Source organism: Cynocephalus volans, chromosome 10 (assembly GCF_027409185.1).
Source record: "Cynocephalus volans isolate mCynVol1 chromosome 10, mCynVol1.pri, whole genome shotgun sequence".
NCBI classification, from domain to species: Eukaryota; Metazoa; Chordata; class Mammalia; order Dermoptera; family Cynocephalidae; genus Cynocephalus; species Cynocephalus volans.
Genome location: NC_084469.1, coordinates 53,101,436 through 53,123,136, shown reverse-complemented (window position 1 = coordinate 53,123,136; position 21,701 = coordinate 53,101,436). Strand labels below are relative to the sequence as shown.

The window sequence follows — 21,701 nt, the reverse complement described above, 5'->3', positions numbered from 1 at the left end:
CCTCTGTGCTTCTCTCTACCCACTCACTTTTTTTCTCTGTCTTTCTAAGACACGGGTTCTGGAACAAATCCACCCCTGGCTGATGACACGGCCTTCTAACCGAGTGAGCTGACTGGCCAACGCTCCCCTGGGTTGAATCTGTTGCCTCTGACTACCTTGAGCAAAAAAGCAAACCTCCCTGAGCCTCAGTTTGCCCATATTAACACCCGTGTCACAGTTATTGCAACCAAAAATGACCTGAGACCAGTGCCATTATTAAGCCACTTTTGGTTTTTCTCCTCTCATGCTCCCTCTCTCTAGTCTTTTTTTTTTTTTTTTTTTTTTGTATTTTTCTTCTCTCCTCCAGTCTTATCTGATTCTGCCTCCTTCCCTCTCCTGGCCTCTCTCTCTGCCCTGCTCTCCCAGCCGGACTTCATTTTCTGGCTTCCTGTTTTCCTCCGCCTCTCTTATCTTTCCCTCCTACGGTTTCTCTTGCAGGGCCCTGCTTTTCTTTTTGCCCCTCCTCCTCCTCCTCCATCTGGGTTTGTCCCCTTTCGCTGGAGCCTTCTGCCTTCCTCCCTCCCTCTGAGTTGGCAGTCCCTTCACTCCCTCTGGGCTGCGCTTTCCGGCCTCCACCCTCCTCTTCAGTCCTCCAACAGCCGTGTTGTTTACCTCTTGCCTTTTCCAACAAGCCTACTGGATGCCAGATCCGGGCTGGGGAGAGAAGGGAAAGGCTCCCCCTATGAGAGTCTACACCAGGCCTCTTGGCGAGTTGGGAGTTGGCACTTCTCTAGGCGAGGGTGGAAGCCAGAGAGCCGCCGGCGCTTTCCTCTCCTCCCACCCCCTCAGTTCTCAGAGATGGGGAACAGGGTTCTCACCAACGGGGGACAGGCCAGGGCTTGAGCTTGTATCTCCCTGGCCTGGCCTGGCCTGTGCTCCTCTGCATCCATCTGCCCACTTTGGCTCCTGCACCCCTGGGAGCTCTGAGCTTTCCTTGGCACTGCTCTGAGCACCCATATGGAGATGGGCTCCTCTCCCCCAGAGATGACTCCCACAGTGCTGAGGAGGGCAAGTGTCAGTGGGCTCAGAGGCAGGGGGGCTGGTCTCCCATGCCTGCTACTGATTCACTGTATGCCCAGGGTTGGGACTGTGCACTCTCAGAGCCTCAGTTTCCCCAGATGTCAATGAGGGAGGCAGCATCAGCCACATCTCTCACTTGAAGAGCTGAATTTTGAACCCTCATGGATGAAGACTTCTAAGTAGGGAAGTGGGCCCTATCTCACTGCAGCCCAAGTCAGATCTAGAGGTGAAATGAGGGCTAGGGAAGGAGGTTCAGGAACAAAGGCTGGGAGGGTATGCTGTGAGGCTGTGGGGCAGCAGCTGACCCCAGCAGGAATCCAGCGAAACAGCCTAGAGTCTGAAAAGGAGACTGATTGGATGTTCTTGGCTGTGCCTCAGTTTCCCCATCTGTAAAACAAAAATCCCTATAGTTGAGTGGAGGATGAGATTGGGAAAGCCAAGGGAGTTGTTATTCTATTCTTGTGGGGATGGGGGAGAGCAGACATCTGGGTGGATGTCTGGGAGCACTGGGCTCAGTCTGGGAAGCAAGGGGGCCACCAGGACTGACAGGGACTGGAAACGCTGTTTTCCAGAGGGATGTTGCAATCCTGCCAGGGTCGTGCTGTTCCTTTCACAACCATACCTCCTACCCCAGGGCTGACACATGGTTGGCAGGGCACAAGGCCAGCCAACCTAGAGTGTGGGGCTGGGGGCCACCCTTCCCCACAGCTACCAGAGGTCACTCGCGGTCAAATGAAGCAAGTAGGGAAGTGAGAGAAGGCACATCCAGCCCTGGGGGACAGATGTGATGATGGTGGGGGGACTCGGTGCCAGGAGGGGCCTGAGAGGGTGAATAAGAGCAGATGGAACGTTCATGGGGGCTGGGGGGAGCCAGGGAAGGGAGTGGGGAAGGGATGGCAGGGCACACACTGGGAGCTTTGCAGCTGAGGTTTTATGGTTCAGACCGGTTGAAGAGACTCTCCCTTCAAAAAAGGGAGACTGGGGACTGTAAAGTTAAGACCCCAGAGAGCATCAAGGGAGGTCTGGGAAGCTCCCAGATGCAAGGGGATGGAGAGCTTCCAGGGCTACTCAGAGATTAGAGGCAGCGTGAGGGGTGACATGGAGGGTAAACTGAGAGACCCAGAGACAGGGAGTAAGAGTTGTTTGAGCTGAAGGGGCTTGCTGAGAAGGGGCCGGGAGGATGGAAGAGGTGGCATGGGGACACAGGGTGAGTTGGGGATGAGACCCTCAGGGTTATTAATGAGAGACCCCTGAGGGGAGTTGGCCACAGGGAGAGGGGGAAGGCTTTCCCTTGTGTGAGGAAAGGGACTAAGGCAGGCTGAGGAACCCCCACAGTCAGGGAGACTGGGAGGCAAGGATGCTCAACAGCAAGAGGCTTTAGCCTAAGGAATGTGCCTGGGTCCCACCTGACCCCAGCCCCACCAACAAGGGACAGGAGAGGAGAAGGTGGGTGGCCACAGGGAAGCAGGTGGCAAGGGGGAGGCTCAGGAGGAGGGAGAGTAAGCTGCCCCGCCCTCTCCCCAGCCTGATAAAGGATCCAGGCCCAGGACCTTTCAGGCGAGTTTGTCAAGCTTGTCTGTTGGAGCCGTCCTGAGACTGATCCAGGTTGGTGCTGAGTGCCCCTGGGAGGGCCCCCCCGCCCCGCCTCCTGCAACTGCCAAGGAACTCAAGAAAGGGGATGGAGGGACCGTGGCGGGGAGAGGGAGGAGGGAGCCACTGATTGCCCCTAACCCCGCCTCTGCCTCCAGAGTGCCCCTCCAGCCCTGCCATGAGGCTCATCCTGTCCCTCCCGGTCCTGGTGGTGGTTCTGTTGACGGTTTTGGAAGGTAAAGGTGGGACAGAACTTGGGAGTTTGAGATTTGGAATCCTGAAGCTGGCCACCTGGGGGTCCAGGCTTAGAGAATCCTTGAGAGCTCTGGGGCCCCTTCTGTGTCCTGATTCCCCTCTGGCCCTCTGATCACCCCTACCCCCACTCTACCCAGTGGGGCTTAAGTTTCTGTAAAGGAGTCCAGCAGGAGACAAATCTGCCCAGGGGAGCCCTAGCGACTGCTGATGTATTGACTCCCACAGCTCTGGGATTGGCTGTCCTGATTTTACAACCTTGAAAGGAGCAGGGATGTGTGGTTGGGGGGTGGAGGGCAGGGCTGTAAGGCAATTCCCAGCAGCCTGAGCCCCATCTGGTCACTCCAGTACCCTTCCCCCATTCTAACACTATGACCCCAAACAATCACATTCAAGGATCTCTTTATCCATCCCTGGAATACCTTCTTAAGGGCTCCCAATAACTGGAATTTTTGCATCCTCGCCCATCTTCTGGGCAGGCCCAGCTCCGACCCAGGCAGCCCCGGACCTCTTCAGCACCTTGGATCGCATCCCAGACAAGCTGAAGGAGTTTGGAAACACCCTTCACGACAAGGCCCTGGAAATCATAGAACGCATCAAACACAGCAAGTTTGCTGACAAGACCCGGTTAGGACCCTTCCTGGGGCACAGGAGGACTGGGGTGTGTCTGGGTGGAGCCCTGGAGGATAGCCCAAGATGAACAGATTGGGAAAATAGAGGCCCAGAGAGGCTGACAACATCCCTGTGGTCACATAGCTAGCTCTCAAGACACTCAGGCTTGGGGGACAGATAAGTTCCCTGACTCCCATCCAGGCCACATTTTTTTTTTTTTCGTTTCAATGGTAGAGAACAGGCCACATTTTCGAGATGGTCCTGGGTGGTGGTGAAGGACCCAAACTTGGCAGTTGGACAGATCTGGGTCCACAGGCCAGTGTAGATCATCGTACTTCCTGTGTGATCTTTTTGTTGTTGGTGTTTTGACTGCCGGCCGGCATAGGGATCCAATCCCTTGACCATGGTGTTACAACACCCTGTGTGATCTTGATGGAGGGGCATCAGTTTCCTCACCTGTAAAGTGGGTGGCTCTGAAGGGAAGTAAAGGAGAGGACCTGCATGGTGCCTAGCACATTGCAAATGCTCAATATACTATTTAACCAATACGTGCTCCCTTTGGCAAGCTAGAGAATCATTTGTACCTTAATAAATATTTATTGAGCATCTACTAAGTGCCAGGAACTGTTCCAATGTGGGGAATAAAAGAGAGATGAACTAGATAAAAGACCTAGGCCTCATAGACCTGACGTTCTAAGGGGTGGGGGGTAGGGTGGACAGACACTAACCTATGGAATTTCTAGGAGATTGGTCCAGATAGAGCTGAGCACTGTGAAGACAATAAACAGGGTGGGTGTGACAACCAAGGACTAGGGAGGGGCTTCTCTGAGGAGGTGACACTTTAAATTGAGATGTGGGGGCTGGCCGGTCAGCTTAGTTGGTTAAAGCGTGGTACTGATAACACCAAGGTCAAGCATTCAAATCCCTGTACTGGCTGGCCAAACACAAATAAAATGAGATATGAATGATTAGGAAAATCTAGCCAGGCCTAATTAGGAAGAATATCCCCTGCAAAGGCAAAGTGTAAGGGCCCTGAGGCAGGAAGATCTGTAGATAATCAAGGAGAGGGTGGCCTTCCAGGCAGGAGGAACAGACTGCTGGCCAGTTAGATCACTTGGGAGAACATGATGCTGGTAACACCAAGATCATGGATTTGGATCCCCGAACTGGCCAGCTCCCCCCCCCCCTGCAAAAAAAGAGGAACAGAACAGGCTGGGCAAAGGGAGGGAGAATGGAAAGTCCCCTTGAATGAGTAAGAAACAACTAGGGCAAGAGCAGGCTTGGAGCAAGAGTTGGAAGCAAGAGATAGCCGGCATTGAAAGTCAGGCCAGGGTGAAGAGTTTCAACTTCAAGGTGCTCTGGTCCATCTGGGAAACTGAGGCACAGAAGTTGGGCCACCCAGCCCAGGGGTCCTCCCAATCTCACACACAGTGGGGATGGAGATCCAGGAAGGGAAACATCGGGGAGTCAGGTAGGTGGTGGAATTTGGACATCCTGGGGGGTGGCAGCACACAGTGACCTCTTCCCCCGTCTCTCCCCACAGGCATTGGTTATCAGAAACATTCAAGAAAGTTAAGGAGAAACTTGACTCTGAGATCTGAACACCTGGAGGGCCATACTCCAGGAGGGGGCTCTGAAACCTCCCACACCCCAGTGCCTGTGTCAAGGACTCCCTCCATGATGCCCAGGCCCCCCCTGCACCAATAAAAATCCTATAGTAAATTCTGTCTGAGTGCTTCCTCACTGTGGGGCAGGGGCTGCGGGAGAAGGTGCGGGCTGCCCCTTAGGGACTTCTTGCAAGGACTCCAATGTACTGAGCCTAATCTACTTGCCCGGTGCTGAGGCTGTTTTAAATTCACAATCCCAAGAGAATCTTCACAAGAACGTTGTGAGCTCAGCCCTCTTAATCCCATAAGGGCATTGAGGCCAAGAGAGGCGAAATCACGTGTGCAAGGTCACATAGCCAGGAAGTGGAGAACTGGACTGAACACCCAGCCTGTTGTTGTGTGACACTTTCCAGGTTTGAGCTGTCCAAGATAAGGGACTGGGTTTGACTTATCATTACACACAGTAGGTGTTCATTAAACTTTAAATGGATAATGAAGGGAGATATAGAAGAGGGCAAGGGCAGGATATAGGTTAGAGCCCTGACAGACTGAAATGATCCTCACTCTCCAGGTCTCAGCTCTGATGTCCCCTCCTCCAGGAAGCCCTCCTCCTAGGCTGGGTCAAATGCCTCCATCCCATTCCTACCCACTCTGAGTCATCACCGTCTGGGGACTGCTCTGTCTCTCCCATTGGACTGTGAGCCCTAAGAGAGCAGGGCCAGAGCTGTTGTCATCACTGTCCCCAAGCATAGCCCAGCATAGAACTGGTTATGGTGCAGAGGATCAATAATATTTAGTGGTGGAGGCTGGCCAATTAGCTCAGTTGGTTTTAGCATGGTACTAAGAACATCAAGGTCCAGGGTTTGATACCTGTACTAACCAGCCACAAAAAAATAATAATAATATTTGGTGAAATAAAGAATTATGCTAAATCTGAATAAAAGTTTATCTTAATACACTGAATTCCCACAAAACCCCTATGACTTCTCCTATTTTACCGATGAAGAAACTGAAGCACAGAAGGCTGAAGTCACTTGTCTGAGGTTACAGAGCCAAAACTGGGTACAGCTGGGATATGAACCCAGGCAGAGGGTTCCAGGGCCACATTCTTCCTCCCTGAGTCACCCTGCTGAACATGTTGGAGTGAACAGGACTGAAGCCATGTTGGGACTTAAAACCTCATGGGCTGTAGGCAAATTTTTAAAAGACACAGGTTTTTTTTAAAAAGATGACTGGTAAGGGGATCTTAACCCTTGACTTGGTGTTGTCAGCACCACGCTCACCCAGTGAGCTAACCAGCCATCCCTATATGGGATCCGAACCCTTGGCCTTGGTGTTATCAGCACCGCACTCTCCCAAGTGAGCCACAGGCCAGCCCCATAAAAGACACAGTTTTTTTTATTGGTATTTATTTCTCTGAGTTCCCTCTTTTTCCACTGTTATTTGATATTTTGACCTTGGTTAGGGAGCAAGATGACATTATTCACATGAATGTAAAGTTGTTTTCCAGACAGCCTGGAGCTGCAGACTTGCGTGTACTATCCAGACCCTCGGAAACCAAGGAAGACATCAGGAAAGCTATGCTGATCCCACCCCTCCAGAAGGACCATGAGATTACAACAAGGACAGGAGCAGAAACCAGACAGAGTCTTGGCAAGACCTTGCACTGGAGACCTTGCATGAAGCCCTCGCTGCTCACGTGCCCCTCCCTCCTGATTTTCATGTCCCACTTTCTATTACCCCATCCCCTTCTTTAAAAACCCTCTCAGTAAATGTGAGTCTTTGAGGTGCCTTTAGCCCGGACATTCTCCTTCAGGTTTAACAGAGAGATGGGTTAGCCTAACATCTCTACTCAGGTCACTGGAATTCCTGAATAGAAGCTGACTTCCATTTTCACCAACATTTGACTTCCGGGTGTTTTGCTTTTGACTAGGGGCAGGCAGCTGTACCTGTGAGTTTGGTGTCATTTATGGGGAGCCTCTGCCAGGAGCTGAGTGTGCCCTGTAACAATGTCAGATGTGACTGTACACACATGCCCGGCCCAGGTCTCATCTGCATCACATCAAGCATATTAAAACGCACCCAATGTCCCTCATTAAATAGAATTCATATGAGGAGTCTGCACTGTGGTTGGCTAGTTGGCATAAGGGTATATTCTGTACCTATTTAATCTAACAATTATTAATATTTACTTGGCCATTTTGCTAACATTTTGGAGCCAATAAATTTATTTTTCAGGTCTAAGCATTTTCATAAACCCCAGAAAAGCCAGGTTGGAGGCCTGTCAAAGGACAAAATTACAACAAATTTAAAGGTCTCAATTGGCTTTCTTGAGATTCTAGAACCAAGAAACACTTCACTGCATAAAGTAGGATAAGTGTCCCAATGAGCCAAGCAGAGGAGGCCCGGTTTTATAGACAGAAAAAGCTGAAGAAAGATAAAAAAGTGGATTGGTCATATCAAAGGACTTTCCTTGTAAGGTAGGGACAGGGAGACAGAACAATAGAAAACTAACTGATTATTTAACATATTTACTTCAGGCTATCCTTTTTGTGTAAGGATTAGCAGAAGGAACTTCATTATCCTGCCTATTGAAGATTTAAACTGGCCTGTTTGGGAAATTTACTGTTCTCTCTCTCTCCAGATTTCTAGGAAGGTCAGACCACAATTTAGTTTAGATTTGGTGATATGGAACTTAGCAGGAGTGACTCCATTTTGATTTTTAGTCTGATCTTTTGGGGCCTAGCGTAGGAACTTAGTCCAAAACAATGCCTCCTATAAATTCTATTTAACAGGCCCAATAGAAACACAGGTATTGATATTCAATGGTGTACCCCACAGACATGTACAATCGATTATGTTTCAATAAATTTTAAAAAAGAAAAGGAAACACAGGGACAAAAAAGTTGGACAAGCAGTTCATGGAGCATGCACACCAGTATCTGAAGAGAGGCTCAAACTCACTGACAATGAGATTAAAACCACCAAGAAACGCCACTCAGCTCCCAGCCTCCTGGCAGAAAGAAGAGCAAAATATGCCAGGTGTTAGTGAGGATGTGGGCACCTAAGAAGCTGCACACATAACTCATGAATGTGAACTGGGTCACTATTATGAAGAGCAAACTGGCAGTTTCTGGTGACACTAAGTATTTGTATCCTGTCCCAGCAGGGGCCAGAGAAACACATGGGAAGATGGACAAGGATTTTATTGAGTGTTATTCATGGAGGTGGGAGTTGGAAGCAACCTTGGGGCCTATTGATGACAGAGGAAGGGCCTAGGAGGCCCAATGGTTGGCCTCAACCCATCCTGTCCTCTTATCAGGTTCCTGACTGCACCACAGGAAAGAATTCAAGAGCAGAGGCACAGTAGAAAGTGAGAACAAGTTTAACGTAACAGATAAGAAATACAGGGTTTCCACAGAGAGAGTGCGGCCTAGCTCCAGAGACTGGGCAGGGCCCACTCCAAGTTTAACACAAAAGTAAAAAATATACACTTAGAGTTCAGTACAGAGTGCAAGCTGGCTCAAGAGAGTGAGCAGCCACTTGCTAAAAGTAAGCTTAACACAAAAGTAAAACATACACACCTCAGCCAGTGAAGTGCAGGTTAGTTACCTCCAGGAAAATGAGCAACAACCCTGCCTTCTGTGGGGATTCAGCTCTTATACTTTCACTACCTACTAAATATTCATTTAAGAGGGTGGTTTCCCTGTTATGTAACATAGTCTTGCACACGTTCAGTTGGTCTCTTTTTGGAGCATGTTCATTGGTCAAATTCTGTCACAGGTACCGAACTTATTCAAGAATATTCTATGTTCTTTAGCACCTCTAGTGGAAGGTCATTCAGAGGATAAACTCCCTTACACAGAGCATGCTCAGATACCAGGGTTATATAACCCTTTTCTACTGAGCCTGACCAGCCACTGGATTTGCATAAGCCAGCCCCCTGAGGTCTCAATTTCCCCATGGTGGTGGCAAAAATAGGTCGAACTAGCAACAGTAACTTTCCTCTAGGGGAGGGCCTAGAGGAGGGGCCATAAACTTTGGGGAATGGCTTGAAATCCAGAGGTGTGTCCTGTAACCTGAGCCCAGGGAAACTGAGCACATCCTATCTCATTATCACTAGGGAAGTGAAAAAACTAGAATGTGGAACACTGTTCAGTAGAAAGAATGAGCTAGAGAACTTGGAGAGATCTAAGAATATAGTCCTCAGTGAAAAGTGACAGGAGAAGATCCATAGCAGAGTGTCATAGATGTAAAATTAAAACACATGCACATGCGAAACAGCACTGTGTGTTTAAGAGTTCAATGGGAAAAAATGTTTGCAAACCATATATCTCATAAGGGGTTAATATCCAAAAAAAAGAACTCCTACAACCCTATATATTATGGCTGGGAATGTAAAATAGTGCAGCTGCTCTGGAAAATAGTATGGAGGTTCCTCAAAACATTAAAAATAGAACTACCATATGATCCAGCAATCCCATTTCTGGGTATTTATCCACAAGAACTGAAATCAGTATCTTGAAGAGATATCTGCACTCCCACGTTCACTGCAGCACTATTCACAATAACCAAGATGAGGAAACAACCTAAATGTCTAAAAACAGATGAATGGATAAAGAGTGGAATATTATTTAGCCTTAAAAAGGAAATCCTCCCAAAATAAAAATAAAAATAAATTATTTAAAAAAAAAAAAAAAAAGGGGGGCTGAGCCCATGGCGCACTCGGGAGAGTGCCGCGCTGGGAGCGCAGCAATGCTCCGCCACGGTTCAGATCCTATATAGGGATGGCCGGTGCACTCACTGGCTGAGTGCCGGTCACGAAAAAGCCAAAAAAAAAAAAAAAAAACGGAAATCCTGCAACATGTGACAGCGTGGATGCACATGGAGGACATTTTGCTAAGTGAATAATAAGCCAGTCACAGAAGGATAAACACTGCATGATCCCACTTATACAAGGTATCTACAATAGCCAAACTCTTAGAAGCAGAGAGTAGGACGGTGGATGGCTGTTACCAGAGGCTGGGAGGAGGGGGTCTGGGGAGTTATAACCAAAAAATATAAAATTCCAGTTACGCACACTGAATAAGTTCTAGCGATCTGCCAGATGACATCCTGCCTATATTTAATACTGTATTGTACACTTAAAGTTTTGTTAAAAGGGTAGATCTCGTGTTACATATTCTTACTATAATAAAAAAAGAAAAAGTATTTCATGTCTGAAGACATATTCCAAGCACATCTGAGGGATGCTTAAGGAAGGGAGGAAAGGGGAGTGAGGATGGAAAACAAAGGCGGAAAATAAATGTATAAATAAACAACTCTCTGGACTTAATGCACCCCTGTCCCCCCCAAAATCAACCCCCAAGCTCCTACACTCTCTTCTCACTCAGCAGCCAGAGGGATCCTGCTAGAACACAAGTCAGACTGGCCCCTTCTCTGCTCAGAATTCTCCGGATGCCCTCAGAGTAAAATCCAAAGAATTTACCGAAGTCTACACGCTGTACACCATCCAGTTCCCCATCATCTCAGCCCCCATCTCTCCCTCCCACCCTCTACTCACAAGCAACTCCTCCAACATATGGGCAGGCTCCCACCTCTGGGCCTTTGTATCTACTGTTCCTCCTGCCTGTAATGCTCTTCCCCCCAGATGTCCAAGTATCTGCCTGGCTCACTCCTTACCTCCTCCAGTTCTCTTCAGAAATCACCCCCTACCCATTGCTTTGCCTCCAGATTGCTTCCCTATCTCCTTATCTGCCTTTCCTTTCAGCATTTATTATCCTCTGGTATATCATGTCTATTCATTTACTCGTTTACTGTGTCCAACTATTAGGATGTCAGGTTCCTGGAGGCTGTTTTGTACCCTACAGTGCCCCCAAGTGCCTACCACAGTGCCTGGCAGACAGTAGGAGCTTAATCATGCTTTTATTTTTTGGTGGCTAGCCAGTACAGGGATCTGAACTCTTGACCTTGGTGTTATAATCAATACTTGTTTTTTTTTTTTTTAAAGATGACAGGTAAGGGGATCTTAACCCTTGACTTGGTGTTGTCAGCACCACGCTCTCCCAAGTGAGCGAACCTGCCACCCCTATATAGGGATCCGAACCCATGGCCTTGGTGTTATCAGCACTGCACTCCCAAGTGAGCCACGGGTCAGCCCATAATTAATACTTCTTGAATCAATGAATGAACATTTACATTCCACTGACCAGCTGACATGCCGACGCTTGATTACCATTCATTATTAATTTATGAATTCATTAATTTTTTGGGGGGGGCAACTGGCCAGTAAGGGGATCCGAACCCTTTACCTTGATGTTACCAGGACCATGCTCTCCCAAGTGAGCCAGCCTGAATTTATTAATTCTAATTTTGCCATTTTCCTTTTCTATGTCATACATTAATGCCAATACATTTGTTCTTCTCGGGTTTACAATCATACCTTCAGGACCTCAGAGAGCAAAGAGGCCTAATCATACTATGGAGCGACACACAGAGAGTACCAGAAATGTATGTAGAAATGTTCACACTCCCAGCATGAAGGTGGCACACTCCACCCGGACACGCCCAAAGCAGTGGCAACCCCCAACCATGGCACACACACCTCACAGTGGGTGGGACAGGAATGTGGGACTCCAAGGGGCGCCTGGCCCAGCCTCGGGGGTCATAAAGGGCTTTCTGGAGGAGGGGACATTGGACCTGAAACCTGAAAGATGACTCAGAGTTAGCCAAAGAGAATTGGGGAAGAGTAGGATGAGTGACACAATTTTTTTCCATGAATGCTATTGTACAAACATACGAATGAAAAACTGAATACAAGATTGAATGAATGGAGCCACTCTGGAAAACACTTTAGTAGTTCCTCAACATTAAACAGCATTCCCATATAGCCCAGCAATTCTACTCCTACTTATCTACTGAAAAGAAATGAAAACACATGTTCACACAATAACTTGTACACATTTTGGGGCTGGCCAGTTAGCTCAGTTGGTTAGAGGATGGTGCTCATAACACCAAGATCCAGGGTTCGATCCCTGTACTGGCCAGCTGCCAAAAAAAGAAAGAAAAAATAATAATTTGTACACAAATGTTCATAGTAGTATTATTCATAATAGCCAAAAAGTGAGAACAACCCAAATGCTCATCAGCTGGTAAATGGATTAACAAATCCATATAGTATATGCATATCCAGTGTATGTATATGTATATCTGCACAGTGGAATATTAGTCATAAAAAAAATGATGTACTGACACATGCTACAATGTGGATGAACCATGAAAATATTATGCTAAGTAAAAGCAAGCAGTCAAAATACCACATATTGTATGATTCCATTCATGTGAAATGTCCAGAATAGGCAAATCCATAGCAACAGAAAGTAGGTTAGTGGCTGCCCATGCTGGAGAGAGGACAGAATGAAGAGTGACTGTTAATGGTTATGGGGTTCCCTTTTGGGATGATAAAAACATTCTGGAATTAGATAGTGGTGATGGTTGTACAACTCTGTGAATATGCTAAAAGCCAGCAAATTGCATGCTTTATTAAAAGCGTTAATTTTATGGAATGCGTGTGTGCGTGTGCGTGTGCGTGTGTGTGGCTGGCCAGTATAGGGATGATCCAAACCTTGACCTGGAAAGTGAATTACATCTCAATTTTTCGAAATGAATGAATGGAGGTCTTCCAGAGAGAAGGCAGAAGAGGTGGAGGGGACATTTCAAACTCTTTTTCATCCTAGACCTCCCTGCCACAACCCAGAACAACCAGCTGCGGAGGTGGGTGCAGAAATTTGGGGGTAAGGGGATGGGGTCCAGACTGAGGCAGGAACCCTGGAGTCAAGAGAAAGAGATGAGGGTGATTTGGGGGTTTGGTGGCTAGGCCTGACAACTTCAAGGACAGGGAATTGCAGGCTCAGAGATGCTCCCTGCCCTCAGACACAGTGGGATCTCAGAGCCACCACGTCATCCCTCACTCCCTCCTTCTGGCCTCTCTGTTCCCATCCCCTCCGCCCCCACAGTTGTTTGTGAGCTGTCTCTGAGGTCTACCCTGAACGACCTTCAACCTTTTCCTGTCCCTGAGATGGGTAAACATTGCAAGCAGCAAACAGCAAACACCCCACAGCCCTCCCTGCACACTGACCTTGGAGCTGGAGCAGAGGTCAGAGACCTCCCCCAGGCCCACCCCACCCCACTCTGGCCCTGCCCCAATTTTGAGGGGGAGGGACAGAGGTTGTGCTGGCTCTGCTAGATAGTGTGAGAGAGCCCCAGATCAGTTCTCTGGTTGGAAACCTATTGGTTAAGTGGCCAATCCCCACCCATGCAGCCTTAATTTCCTCAGCTATAAAATGGGAATGATAAAGATGCCCATCTCCAGTTGGTTAGAGCGTGGCGCTAATAACACCAAAGTCCAGGGTTCGATCCTTGTGCAGCCAGCTGCCAAAAAAAAAAAAAAAAGACGCCCACCTCATAGGGCTGTTGTGACAATTCAGTGAATTAGGTAAAGGCCCTGCCATGGCACCTGTCACACAGTGTGCTAGAAAGCACATGCTAAACAAACAGGAGCTCACTGTTTACCAAGTGTCTTTTTGGCACTTTACACACACCATTGCCCTTGCTCTGCCAGGTGACTCTGCTAGGTAGGGAGTCCGTAACCTCCATTCATGGATGAAGAAATGGGCCCAGAAAAGTTAAGCAACTTGCACCAGGTCACATGCTGGGAAGAGGTAGAGCTGGGCTCTGAACCCCACACCAGAGCTGCTTTCCATAACACAATATATAGTGGGTTTGTTTTTGCTTTTTTGTTAATTTTTTTTTTCCTGTTTATTTTTGATTTTTTTTATCATGGTAAAATATAAATAACATAAAATTTACCATTTTAACCATTTTTAGGTGTGCAGTTCGGTGGCATTAAGTACATTGACATTGTTGTGCAACGATCACTACTATTTCCAGAACTTTTTCATCATCCCAAACAGAAACTCTGGGTGGTTTTATTTTGCTGGTTATTGCTAGCGAGGAACTCCAAGGAATATTTGTTGAACACCTTCTGTGCTTATGCTGGGGCCATGGGGATGGATAGTATTCTACTGGAGGCCTCTGAGTCAGGACTTTCCCGCACAGTTGTTCAGTTTATAGACAAGGCTGGGTTGTCAGATTTACCACATAAAAATACAGAACACCCAGTTACATTTGAATTTAAGATAAACAGCAATCAATTAATTTTTTGGTACAATTCCCAAATATTTCATGGACATACTATATACTAAAACATTTTATCTGAAATTCAAATGTAACTGGGTGTCCTACCTATACTTTACCTGGAAACCCTAGTCCAAGCAATGTAGCCCATGGTCTCCTGGCCAAACCATGTGCCCTGGGTTGTGGCTGGATCCCCCAGGAGAAAAAGGCTTATTTCTGTCTGCCTAGCTCTGGGCGTGATCCTGACGTTGACAACCTCCTACTTTACCTACCAGGAGCTTTTCTGCTTGAGCCTCACCCAGACTCCACACACACACTGTGAAAGGCAGGCGCTTATTACCACCCCCATTTTACATATGAAAAAATTGAGGCCCAGAGAAAGGACCGTATTTGCACAGGTCACATGGTAAAGGACAGAATTCAAAGCCCAGGTCTGTATGAAGCTAGGCCCACCAGAGGAGAAAGAGCTGGAACGTGGAACTCAAGGGATGCTTGAAGGTGATTAGGCCCCAGTCCACTGGGGAAGAAACAGAGGCTGGAGACCTGAGACTGTGTCACTATCTCCTGCCATCAGCCCTTTGGCCCTGCTGAGACCCTACCTTGCTCCTGGCTCTGAGACCCAGTGGCAGAGATGAAAGAAACAATAACAGCTATGATCTGTGAGCCCCTATATTGCCAGGCTCCATGTCAAGACCTCTCCCTGTATCATTTGTTCAACCAATGTCCTAAAGAATGGATTGTGGCCCCCATTTTACAGAGGAGGAAACTGAGGCCAGGGAAAGGGGCTGTCACATGAGAGGAAGCCAGGATTTGAACCCAGTTCAACACAGGAGGCCTAAAAGCCTTTTATCTTCAGGCCAGGGCACTGGGAGGGTGGGAAGGAGGCCAGCAGGGGTGGGCAAGGCCTCTGATTGTCACTGTCACCTGGGCCTCTCTCTCTGAAGTCCCTGCCAAGGGGCATGGGAGGTGGCCAGGGGAGGGCCCTGCTCATGGTAGCCTTCCCTCCCCAAGCCTGGAGAGCTGAGCACAGAGGGACAGAGGGACAAAGCCCCCAGGAATGTGGCTCCTTAGATGCAGGTTCCGGGCCCTGCCCTCCCTCTGCTTCTGCATTCTGGTCCTGGCCTGTGTTGTGGGTGAGGAAATGAGGGTGGCTGGATATGGGGACACATGCCCAATGGGGCGTGAATGTGACTGTGTGTCGGGTGGGTCTGTAGACATGCAAGACGTGGGTATGGAGCTTCTGTGTTTTGTGGCATGCATGTATGCACGTGTGTCTGGGAGTATATGTGTTCGTGGTTGAGTGTGAATGTGGAGTTGGTATAAATGACAGTGATCATTTGTGTGAGTCTGTGTATTTGTGCAAGCAGAAGATCATGCTGTCAGGGCAGGCCCGTGGCTCACTTGGAAGAGTGTGGTGCTGATAATACCAAGGCCACGAGTTCAGATCCCTATATAGGGATGGCCGGTTAGTTCACTTGGGAGAGCGTGGTGCTGACAACACCAAGTCAAGAGTTAAGATCCCCTTACCGGTCTTCTTTTAAAAAAAAAAAAAAATTATGCAGTCATGGTAAACGTCCATGTCTCTATATAGGTTAGGTGTAAGCAAAGGATCTCAGTGTATGGACACGTGTGAGGTTATCTGTGAGCGTGCACTGGTGTCTGTTTCACACATGCATTTAAAATTTCATTTAACACGTATATAGTGGCTAAATGTGCAAGATGCCATTCTAAGTGCTATTATATGTATTAACTCTCAATTCTTCCAATAACTCTGAGGTAGGTATTATCATTATCCCATTCTACAGAAGCTGAAACAGTCTTGGAGAGGTTAAGGAATTGGCTGAGGCCACACAACAGGTCACGTGGGGCCTCTGCACGAGCATGTACACACGTACCTGTGTGATGGCTAGTCTCTGTAAGTGAAGCTTTGCCCAGGTGTGTAGGTGCTGAGCCAACAGATGTGTGCAAGGAAGTCAACTATGACCCGTGGCGAAACCTCTGGCCCACCAGGAGGTAATAACAGCACGCCTAAGCCAGCACCCATCCCTGGGGGCAGAAAGTTGGTCTGTGTTCTCCATCCACTCTCTGTGGAGGTAGCTCAGACAGTATGGGGGGTCGCAAGAGAACTAAGGGAGCAGGAGGTGTCCCTGGCAGCAAGAACAAGTGGTGGAAGGAGGCACCAGGAGGGGGATGGGGATTAGAGAGGTGGAGTTACAGACTGAGGGAGAAAACCACAAGCAGACAGAGGGTGACATGAGGGACCACATGCTCAGGGTGAAAGGAGATGACCAATGGTTGAAGGGGGTACAAGTGGTTAGAGGGACATGTGAAGTGAAGGCGGGTGGCAAGAGGACTGGCAAGGGGCTGCCCCTGGGCCATGAGAAGTAACAGAGAGTGAGCATGGAAGGAAATGGAGGATGTGGATTCTGGGGTTCCAGTCTACCCAAGTTGCCCTCTGGTCCCACCTAGCCTGTCAACGAGAAGAGCCTGTGGGAACCCTGACTGCTCCACCAGAGCTGAAGAAGAGTTACTGGAGCCTGGTGCAGGACAGGGCGAGGGAGCTGACAGAGCTGCTGGTGACCAAGACCAGAGGGAGGCGGCGGCTCTGGTGAGTGTGTGCTAGCACCTGGGCTGGCAGTAGGTGGGGGCAGCGGCCCAGACTCCTGAGTCTAAAGGAGGAAGCTGAGAGTGGAGAGCAAGGACTCCTGGGTCCAGAGGGAGGAGGAGGTGAATGGGGAAGAATCTCTAGGGGTAGGTGAGGTCTCAACTGTGATGTCCCCTCTCCAGTAGGGGCCCTGGAGCTTCCTGCAGACCTACTATGATGACCACCTGAGGGACCTGAGTCTGCGCACCAAGGCCTGCCTCCTCAGCTCCAAGTCTTCTGAACAAAGCCCACAGCCTGTGCCCCAAGCTTCTCTGTGGGGACAAGGACCAGGATTAAAGTGTTCTTACCGCCCGCAGCATCTACAATAAATTCTTATCTGTGTCCCTGTCTGGATCCCTTCCCAATGCAGCCAGAGATAACCTCCCCAACCCCTCTCAGGAGTTAATGAGTAAAAGAGGTGAGGGATGGGGGGGTGGTATCCTCCCCCATTCTGGGCTTGTGAGGGGTTGAAGACTTCAAGGTGTCTCAGCTTCAGGAGGGTGAAGGCTGGAGAGCTGGTGGGTCAGCAGATCCCCACGGTGGCCCCTCACTGACAGCTCTGCCCTTACTTCCCATGGGATGCAGACCCCAGTTCCCAATCCTGGTGGGCACCCAGAACCCCCAACCCCTCCTTAACCTCCAACCCAGCCAGTCTCTCTCAGGGGTGAATTTTCAGAGTGGGGATTCCCTGTGGCTTGACCTTGAGGGATGTCACTGCCCTTTCTGTCCCCACCCCACCCCCTCAGCAGTTCTGTTGGCATGAACTTTGAACTAGACTGAGACAGGGACAGGACAGGAGGTGGTTGTGGAGGGGAGGTGGACTTCAAGCTATAAAGCCTCTCTCTGCCCATTTGGAGCTGGCGAGGACAGCCCTGCCAGAGGCAGGTAAGAGAGGGACAACAGTGGGGACAAGAGTCAGCAGGGAGGGGGCAAAGATTGTTAAATTAGAAATTGCAAGAGTCATGATGTTAGAAGCCTATGTTGGAATGATGGAATTCAGGATCGTAGAATATTTGCTCGAGCTGTTCCTTCTCCCAAGGTCAGATTGCAACCTCTTTATGCCATCTTTTCTTCATCTACAAAGTGTGGATGATAATACTGTGCCCTGTGCACGCTGGTCACTGAGTTCCTCCCTCATAGGATTAGGGTGAAGGTGAAATGAGTGGATGCAGGCAGAACAGGGCCTGGCTTACAGCAGCGCCTGGCATGGTTGAAATGTGCTTGATCTAAGCCTTGGTTCTTAACCCTGCCTGCAGCTCACCTTTCTACACCAACCTGGTCTTAGCAAAGGGCAGGGGCTTTGCTGTGTTCACTTCTGGGCCCAAAATTGTTTAGGTGCTCAGGAAAGGCTTCTTGAGTGAGTGACTAAATGAGGGGATTTTAGAATTAAAATGCTCAAATCAGGAGGAGAATCATGGAATGTTAGAAAGTGAGGCTGGGGCTGGCCGGTTAGCTCAGTTTGTTAGAGTGCAGCCTTATAACACCAAAGACACGGGTTCAGATCCCCATACCTGCCAGCTTAAAAAAAAAAAAAAAGGTGAGGCCAAGGATAACGCCTCATCCGCGTCCACCCATTAGGAACGTGACTCAGGCAGGGAGGGGGAGATGGATCAGGATCCAGCTGCCTACCTCTCAGTAAGGTGGGACCCCAGAAATGGATGTCTCCATTGACCCTGTCTCACAACACCCCCTCAGTGTTCCGGGTCTCCTGAAGCTATGGGCACCCGATTCCTCCCGGCTCTGTTTCTCATCCTCCTGGTACTGGGATTTGGTGAGTATGGGCTTGCAGGGGGTGAAGGGGTCTTGGTGGAGGGGGATGAACTCCAAGCACCTTTCCAGCCTAGCCCTTTTCCAACCCTGCCTCTGCCACCTCTTTTCCTTCTCGACCTTGTCTTCCCCCTGCTGCAGCCCTATCAGCTCCCCTAATGCTCTCTCTCCCTGCAGAGGTCCAGGGGACCGTCCTTCCTGAGCAAGATGAGCCCACCAGCCCGGCCCTGCTCACCCAGATGAAGGAATCTCTCTCCAGTTACTGGGATAAAGCCAAGGCAGCTGCCCAGGACCTGTACCAGAAGACATACCTGTCCACTGTGGACGAGAAGATCAGGTATCACCTGTCCCTTCGGGAAACAGGGTCTGGCCTCTGATACCTACTGTACCCAGGACTCATCCTGGGAGTCCAGGCCCCAGCCCCCTTCTCCCTCAGACCCAGGAGTCCAAGTTCAAACTTATACTTTCTTGGACCTTGGTATCTCGGTCCCCAGCCCCAATCTCCCAACTCCATCAGAACCTGGAATTCTGAGAGCTCAGCCGTGTTCTACTCAGGGATCCAGGAGTTCGGCTTCCAGCCACTTTTTCCGCAGGACACACGATTCTGGACCCCCAGTCTCCTCCCCTCTCAGACTCAGGAGTCTAGTTCTTGGCTCCCTCCTCCCTCAACCCTCTGTCCTTTCTCCCCAGGGACATGTACGACAAAGGCACGACAGCTATGAGCACTTATGCAGGAATTTTTACTGACCAGTTCCTTTCTCTGCTGAAGGGAGATGAGTAAAAGCCAGGCCCCCAACTGTGAGGGAGGAGAGAGCCCAGGCCCCAGGGACCCCTGGCTCTCCTGACCTGCCCCAAGATTGGACTGGGCTCCCCCTTTCCAGCATCGTGTGCCCGATTCTAGACCGAATTTTTATCAATAAAAAAAAAAAAAAAAAAAAAATCCAAGTTTATTCTTTTTGATGTGGCCGCTTTTCTGAGGCCTCAGGGGTCCAGCCAACATTTAATGAGCGCCTTCTGTGTGTATGTAGCCCAAACCTGGAACCTGGTCCATGGGAATGAAGAGGTGAATACTAGCAATAAATAATCATAACAACAATCAGAGATTGCTCTTCACTAAAGTCCAGCTTTCTCATCTGCAAAATCACAAATCATGGACACAGCTAATCCACAGTGGCCTCTTACAGTATCCAAGCTCTGGGCTTACACTTTAAATGTGCCATTGCAATGAGGTGTCCAATGGTCTTGTGACAGAGGGGAGACTGGTACCCACAAATCACTGTGAGCTTAGGAAGTCAGTGCCCAGATTGGCTGGGAACAAGAAGATAGAACTCTAAAGCTTGTGCTCTTTGATAATTCCTATACATTTGTCCCATATACATTTATTGACACCCTACCAAGCCCTGGGAAACAGCAGGGAAAAGACAAACAGTCCCGCTTTCACATAGCCCCTCAAAAGCCACTGGTTAGGTCCTGGCCCAACTGCAAATGGTTTTAGTGATTATAGCTTCGTAGTATGTTTTCTTTTCTTTCTTTTTTTTTTTTAAAAAGATGACCGGTAAGGGGATCTCAACCCTTGGCTTGGTGTTGTCAGCACCATGCTCAGCCAGTGAGCAAACCGGCCATCCCTATATAGGATCCGAACCCGTGGCCTTGGTGTTATCAGCACCGCACTCTACCGAGTGAGCCACGGGCCGGCCTTCGTAGTATGTTTTCTTAACTGTTCTCTCCTTATTAGAAATAGTAATAACATTTCCTGAGCTCCTACTCAGGGCCAGGAACTCTACTCCATCCTGATGCCATGAATAGAGTTCCTTGCCCTCGAGGAGCAAAAAGACAAATGGAGAAATAATTTCAGATAACAAGACAGGCAACGAAGAAGAATAAGTGGAAGAGATCAAGGCCTTAGACGTGGCCACCTTATATAGCCAGTGCGTTAGGGACCAGGAAGGGTCCTCTAGAGAACTGGGCTGGGGCTGCTAACATGGGATGCATCACAATGTAGCATGGTTAGGGCTGTTGTTGCTGGAAAGTGGAGGGAGGGGAAGTAGGCGCTGATTTGGTCCCCAGGTCAGGGTGGGGTGGCTGGTGGTTGGAAGAGGGTGTCTGCAGTGGGGAACTGCACGTAAAAAGCACAGGGTTTGCAAATAAAAGCAGAGGCTCCCTGTTCTGAGGGAAGACAGTACTGGGCCAATGGGTGGAGGGGGCTGAGGGCCTGAGGAAGTAGAGGGTGGTCCTGACCCCCTAAGTCTCATGGGTGGGGTTGTAGGTCTCTGGGGATCCACAGCCTGCATTTCTCCTAATCTGCTTGACATTAACCTCCAGCCAGTCTTTCCACACTCTTGGGGCAGTTTTCCCAGGTCCTGAGGCTGAGCAGCTGTGAGTCCAGGAGAAAACAGGGCTCCAGGGAGGGGTTGTGGCCAATGCCCCCAAGTGCCCAGGGCCTGGGAAGAACTGAGGTTGCCAAGCTCAGAGTGTGGTGGGGAGGGGGAGATCCTGGAGGAACAATCCCTCCTCTGTCCATTTATTTCCCACAGACTCAAGCCAAACCAAACCACTGCCCAGGCCAGTTCTGCTTCCAACCAATCCTGGTGTCCTTCCCAGACTCCTCCTTCCTTTCTCAGACCCCCACTCCCTTTAGGATCCCAGAGTCCAGGCCCCCAGACTCAGAAGCCTGCGACCCCAGATTCCTCCTCCGTCTGATTCAGAGAGTCTGCACCCCCAATACCTTCTACTTAGGACGTAGAAGTTTGAGTCCCCAGCCCTCTTCTACCTTAGAACCTGAAATCACAGCCTCTGGTCGGTGTTGGGCGCCCCCTAGTGGAGATCAGAGTGGCCCTGTCCTGTGATTCACTTAATAACAATGGAAGAATTTATTTGGTCACTGGACAGGAGGGCTCTGCAAAGAACCCAGCTCCAAAGGGGCCCTGTCCAAGGACACAGTCTAGCTGAGAGCCTCTCATGCTCCCATAGATGGG

The 21,701-nt window shown here is 49.3% G+C and overlaps 3 protein-coding genes across 3 annotated transcripts; all 3 read left to right on the top strand.

Moving 5' to 3' along the window:
* Positions 1–2,633: 2,633 nt before the first annotated feature.
* On the top strand, positions 2,634–5,211 carry APOC1 (apolipoprotein C1). Its single transcript, XM_063112274.1, has 4 exons — positions 2,634–2,664; positions 2,808–2,885; positions 3,381–3,528; positions 5,057–5,211. The coding sequence occupies exons 2-4, from the start codon at positions 2,828–2,830 to the stop codon at positions 5,112–5,114; spliced, it is 264 nt and encodes an 87-aa protein (XP_062968344.1). The 5' UTR covers positions 2,634–2,664; positions 2,808–2,827; the 3' UTR covers positions 5,115–5,211.
* A 10,161-nt stretch (positions 5,212–15,372) lies between these two features.
* On the top strand, positions 15,373–17,256 carry APOC4 (apolipoprotein C4). The gene is given in 5 exon segments (XM_063113086.1): positions 15,373–15,448; positions 16,785–16,923; positions 16,991–17,042; positions 17,106–17,191; positions 17,193–17,256. Coding segments are annotated over 5 exon segments (417 nt in total).
* A 1,419-nt stretch (positions 17,257–18,675) lies between these two features.
* On the top strand, positions 18,676–19,507 carry APOC2 (apolipoprotein C2). The gene is made up of 3 exons (XM_063109012.1): positions 18,676–18,730; positions 18,904–19,063; positions 19,417–19,507. Exons 1-3 carry the CDS (start codon positions 18,676–18,678, stop codon positions 19,505–19,507), a joined length of 306 nt encoding a protein of 101 aa, XP_062965082.1.
* Positions 19,508–21,701: the final 2,194 nt, after the last annotated feature.